This window comes from Charadrius vociferus, unplaced genomic scaffold (assembly GCF_000708025.1).
Source record: "Charadrius vociferus isolate BGI_N301 unplaced genomic scaffold, ASM70802v2 scaffold509, whole genome shotgun sequence".
In the NCBI taxonomy this organism is placed as follows: Eukaryota; Metazoa; Chordata; class Aves; order Charadriiformes; family Charadriidae; genus Charadrius; species Charadrius vociferus.
In genome coordinates, this window is record NW_009650093.1 from 12,877 (window position 1) to 18,537 (window position 5,661).

The 5,661-nt window shown below is 56.1% G+C and overlaps 1 protein-coding gene across 1 annotated transcript in view; it reads left to right on the forward strand.

Annotated features, from left to right (window-relative positions):
- The window catches only part of NFE2L1 (nuclear factor, erythroid 2-like 1), a 7,988-nt gene extending 4,448 nt beyond the window's left edge, over positions 1 to 3,540 (forward strand). Inside the window, exons 2-5 of the mRNA XM_009892178.1 lie at positions 72 to 287; positions 896 to 985; positions 1,370 to 1,531; positions 1,885 to 3,540. Of these exons, the coding sequence (XP_009890480.1) occupies positions 72 to 287; positions 896 to 985; positions 1,370 to 1,531; positions 1,885 to 3,219 (1,803 nt within the window). The 3' untranslated portion in view covers positions 3,220 to 3,540. The remainder of the gene's footprint in view (positions 1 to 71; positions 288 to 895; positions 986 to 1,369; positions 1,532 to 1,884) is intronic.
- The last annotated feature ends 2,121 nt before the right edge of the window (positions 3,541 to 5,661 follow it).

Below are 5,661 nucleotides of genomic sequence, written 5' to 3' on the forward strand. Positions count from 1 at the left end.
GGGGGGGAGGGGGAATGTCCCTTGGGTGGGGACCCTGCCCAGGGCTGAAGGAAATCTGGTCTGTCTTTCAGGACATCGATTTGATTGACATCCTGTGGAGACAGGATATTGATCTCGGCGCTGGGCGAGAGATTTTTGACTACAGCCACCGTCAGAAAGAGAGCGAAGTGGACAAAGAGCTGAGCGATGGGAGGGAGCGCGGGGACAGCTGGAGGAGCGGAGGGAATGAGATCTTGGATAGAAACCTACTAGTTGATGGAGAGACCGGGGAGAGTTTCCCTGCGCAGGTAACACCCCTGGGCCAGCCGGGCTGGGGTCTGCGCCCGCGGTGATGCAGTGTGCCGGGGGTCTGTGCCCCCGCCGAGGTCAGGGACCCTCTGTTTGGCTGTCGGGGCGAGTGGCATCGCGTGTGACTTTCGCTGGGGATGTGCTGAGCCGCACGATAAGGGTTCGCCTGGGTGGATGAGCGGATTTGATGCTGGGAAAGCGCAGGCAGGCTGCCTGCTGGGCCGGGGAGCCGCAGCAAGGCGGGCAGGGTAATGGCCGTCACCCGGCAGGACGTTGGGACGAGGGCGGCTGGTTCTTGCTGTGCCTTTTGGTTGTCTGGCAGAGGCGGTGGCGCGGGTAGGCGCAGAGTCCCCATCAGCTTGTAGCCGAGTCCTTGCGCTGGCAGTAGGTGAGGCTCGCTGGGAGCAGAAGCAGCACGTTTCCTTTCCCCGCTGCACTCGGGGGCTGCTCTGACGCTCTTTGGAGCAGGAGGATGGAGTCTGCGAAGCACTGGGTGGGGCCTCTGGCTCTTTTTGGATGCGCCGTAATAAAGCCCTGCTGTAAGGAGCTCGTTTCTCATCACCACCTCCCTAATCCTGGGGCTACGATTGCTTGTGTTTTACATCAGGTGCCCGGTGCGGAGGATCAGACAGCCCTGTCCCTGGAGGAGTGCCTTAGGCTGCTGGAGGCCACCTTCCCTTTCGGGGAGAATTCGGAGGTGAGTGGATGGGGGGACGGCTTCTGCCCCTCGGCAGATCCGGAGGCAGCGGCGGCTCTTGTTCACTCGCTCGCCGGGGTTTTGGTGCCTCTTGTACCCCTAACCCAGACCGCAGAACCGGCAGTAAATTGGGTTAGCCTGCTTAAGGAGGCTCCAGGCGTTGTGCCTGCGAAACTAGCAGGGGGGGTGGTGGTCACAATTAATTAAAGACTTCTGGCTTTGCTTCTAATTAGTTCATAGTGAACTGTGGAGGAATAACTGCAACCGGTTTGCTTTGAACAAAGGAGAAGCGATTGCCCGTGCGGAGGTGGAAGGGCATTGGGGATTGCTGGCTCCCTGGCCGCGGCTCCTCAGCCGGGCACTGACTGTGCCTCACGTGGTTAGTTTCCAGCTGCGGATGTCTCCACCCTGAGCGAAGCCGTGCCCGGCGAGAGCAGGTCTGCGGGCATCCAGACCAGCCTGCTGTCTCCTCTCCTCACCGAGACCGAGTCGCCCTTCGATCTGGAGCAGCAGTGGCAGGACCTCATGTCTATCATGGAAATGCAGGTGAGCTCGAGGTGGGGGCTGTGGGAAGGCGTTTGTCCCTCCAGGCGCATGCTGCTGCTCCCTTGGGTTGCGGTTCGATGGCTGACACAAGCACCTGATTCCTGGACAATCGTGGTTTGGGGTTGGGCGCAGCTGCTTTTGGTTTTCTCCCAGCCTGTGCGGTGACACCGTGCCGCCCGTGGTTGCCGCCGCTGTCGAATCCCTCCTGCGGCTGGATGATGATGCTGGGCCGCTGGAGAGAGCTCCTTCCGTGGGATCTAAAAGCATTGTCCTGTCTCTTCTTGGCACGCACAGGGAGCGAAGGCAGGGCTCGAGCGCGGCTCATTTACCGAGCTGTTTCGCATCTCTTCCAGGCTATGGAAGTGAACAACACAACCGCAGAAACCCTGTACAACGGCACGAGTGGAGACCTGCTGACTTCTAACTACAGCCTCGCTCCGAACACTCCCATCAATCAGAATGTCAGCCTGCATCAGGCCTCCCTGGGGAGCTGCTCACAGGACTTCTCCCTCTTCAGCTCCGAAATCGAAAGCCCCTCCATGGCTGGCAGCTCGGCCCTGCTCCAGCTGGCGCCGGACAACTCCACCGGCCTCAACACCACCTTCGGCTCCACCAACTTGAGCGGCATCTTCTTCCCTCCGCAGTTGAACAGCACAGTCAACGAGACGGCTGGCCCCGAGCTGCCAGACCCGCTGGGCGGTCTTCTAGACGAAGCCATGCTTGATGAGATCAGCTTGATGGACTTGGCGATTGAAGAAGGTTTCAACCCGGTGCAGGCCTCACAGCTGGAAGAGGAGTTTGATTCTGACTCAGGTCTTTCTCTGGATTCCGGCCACAGTCCTGCTTCTCTGAGCAGCTCAGAAGCCTCCTCCTCTTCCTCTTCCTCCTCCTCTTCCTCCTCATCCTCTTCCTCCTCCTCGTTTTCTGAGGAAGGAGCTGTCGGCTACAGCTCAGACTCTGAAAACGTGGACTTTGAAGAAGCGGAAGGGGCGGTTGGATACCAGCCAGAGTACAGCAAGTTCTGCCGCATGAGCTACCAGGACCCGTCGCAGCTCCATTACTTGCCTTACCTGGAGCACGTTGGCCATAACCACACCTACAACATGGCGCCAGGGGCCCTGGATCCCGAGGAGCCCAAACTGCCCAGCGCCGGCAAGAAGAGCAGCAAAGAGAAGCCGTCCGAGTTCCTGGATAAGCAGATGAGCAGGGACGAGCATCGAGCCAGAGCCATGAAGATCCCTTTCACCAACGACAAGATCATCAACCTGCCCGTGGAGGAGTTCAACGAGCTCCTCTCCAAGTACCAGCTGAGCGAGGCGCAGCTGAGCCTGATCCGCGACATCAGGAGGCGAGGCAAGAACAAGATGGCTGCCCAGAACTGCCGCAAGAGGAAACTGGACACCATCCTCAACTTGGAACGGGACGTCGAGGACTTGCAACGGGACAAGTCCAAACTGCTCAGGGAGAAGGTGGAATTCCTCAAGTCCATCCGCCAGATGAAGCAAAAGGTGCAGAACCTCTACCAAGAAGTGTTCGGCCGCCTGCGGGACGAGAACGGCCAGCCCTACTCCCCCAGCCAGTACGCCCTGCAGTACGCCAGAGACGGCAGCGTCATTTTGATACCTCGGGCCGTGGCGGACCAGCAGGCCCGGCGGCAGGAGCGGAAACAGAAGGACCGGAGGAAGTGAAGGGATGGCGACGCGGGAGGAGTGGGACACTCGCTTAAGTGAGAACTGGAGAAGGGCTGAGCCTGGAAGTACTTAGAGGAACTTTCATGCCTTCTTATCCGATATATCGTCTCAAAAAAACAAAAACAAACAAACGTGACTGCTGCCGGTCAGTGTACGGGAGAGACTGCGGGACCTGCAGGCTGAGTTTTGAGGGCTCCCTGCGGGGAGGGACGGGGCGGAGCGGACCCTGCACTGGTGAGCCCGGCGCCTTCCACAACCTGGAATCCTTTGAGCGCAGGAAACGAGCTGGCATCACTGGTGGTGAGATTGGCAGAGGTGGAAAAACTACTGTTAGGAACTGGCTTTAAATAAGAAAAGAGATTTAAGCAAATGAACTTAAAACAAGTTATAGGAGAGACATTTTTCTGAACTTCCAAAGTTCTGTGATTTCAGGTAGTTGGTTTTCTTCTTTTTTTTTTTTTTCCTCCCCCCCCCTTTTTTTTTTTCCCCCTTCCTTTTCCTGAACCAGTTTTGACATCGGTGTGTGTGATTCAATCTGACTTAATTCCAGATTAACCAACATCCCTTCCTAGAGCAGACCAGTGCACACATGGAAACACAAGCGGTGTGACTTCCATTAACCCTCTCCAGTCTGAGGAGGGGCTCACGGGAGAACCGTTACTGTACGTCTGGAGGAGCTGTGACGCCTCGGGGGGAGGAGGGGGCCACGTAGAGCTTTAGGATTATTTTTTTGGGGGGTGGGTGGGGGATGTCTGGAACTGGAGAGGGTTAACAGAACCAGTGCGATACGCGTTTCCCCACCGCACTCAAGAGCATGTCACTGCCGCCGAGCCAGCGCCGTGCCGGGACGCTGAGCCGGCACACGCAGCAGCCTGCATGCAAACGCTGTCTTCTCCCACTGACCGGCTGCGGAACTGCTTGGGGAGGAAGGAGGGAAGGGTGGTCGGGGTCGTCCCCCCCAAAAAACCCTGGTCAGCGTACAGCACAAGGGGAGCGGAGGGTTCCCACCCCGGGCCCTGGGCTTGTCACTTATAGAAATTAGACGGCTGTTAGGATTCCTGTTTCTTAACCGCGCTTTGATTTTTATTTTTTATTTTAGGGCTTCAGCCCTGGTTTTCCCTATAGGGTCTAGAGTGCTTGTGTTGAGTAAAAGGGAGAAGCCCAAATGTTCAAAGCTGCTAAATGTTCTCTTTGCCATAAAGATTCAGTGTAACCGTGTGATCACATTATAGGATTCTCTTCTGTCCCTAGGTGTTGGTCTGACTTCCTTTGTTTTCAGGAGGGGGGTGGGGGTAGTGCCTTGATCACTGTCGGTCTCCGCCACGGAGACGATCCTAGAAGCTGTATTTACAATATAGCACAGCTGGGAGTGTACTGACTTTACCAGCAACTGAAAAAGCTTAAAAAAAAAAAAAAAAGAAAAAAAAAAAAAAAAAAAAAAAAAAAAAAAGGCTTTTCCTAGCCAGTCCTGTGCATGTGATACGGGGTGAGGGCGGCGCATCAGAGGGAAGACTCGGGTGGTAACTCAAGGGAAGGAAGCCCAGTAATGCAGGAGGGAGGCCTGGAGCAGCCCACGGCGCTGCCCATGGGGAGGATGTCTGGCTGTGGGGACGTTTTTCCAGGCTCCGGGGAAAGTAGCTGGATCTCGGAGCGCAGCACGGGGCGTTCGGTGCGTTCGCTGCGACCCCGAACAGCGTGAGAAGGACTCGCCGAGACCCCGGTGGGTTCTCCCATCCCGCCCTCTGGAGAGTCAACGGCTTTACTTACGCATGAGACGAAGCACAAGTGGTGGAGATGTGGGTGTGGGGAGGTTGGAAGGGAGCCCTGCGCGTATGTTTTAAATTATTTTCCTCTTAGAAACTTTATTTTAATGATCTGTGACCTGTCAGGGAAAGAAGAGAGATTGTGTGAGCACAGGACAAAAATAAAACGGCTTATTCACTGTATGAGCATTTGTTTCATGGATTTTATTTTTTTATTATTTCTATAAAAGATAAAGCAGCACATCAGGGAAACGAAACAGCCTCTTCTTGTGGGTCCTTCTCACCCACGGTAGCTCCTGGCTCTCTTTTGCTGTGCGGAGCTTGGAGCGGGTCTGGTTTGCCTCCAGCCACGGTCTGGGGAGGGAGTCGCTGTCATCCCGTCCTGCAGGTAACGGCCTCGGAGGGGAGGAAAATGAAAGGCTCCTCCTTTGTGGGGAAACAGCTCTGGCTCAGCTGCTTTTTATTTATTTTTTCTTTTCTTTACTTCACAACAGCATCTTCTTAAACAAAGCCGAGGAAAAGTGTGGTTTTGGTTAAATGTGGAGCCGAGTCATGGGTCCCTCGGCCAAAGCCACCGAAGCTGCTGTGGTTCAAAGGCTGGGACGCAGCGTGTGGCCACCGCGTGGGTCAGAGCCGCCCTGGCACAGCCCCGTCCCCTTCCTTGCCCCTTTGCCTC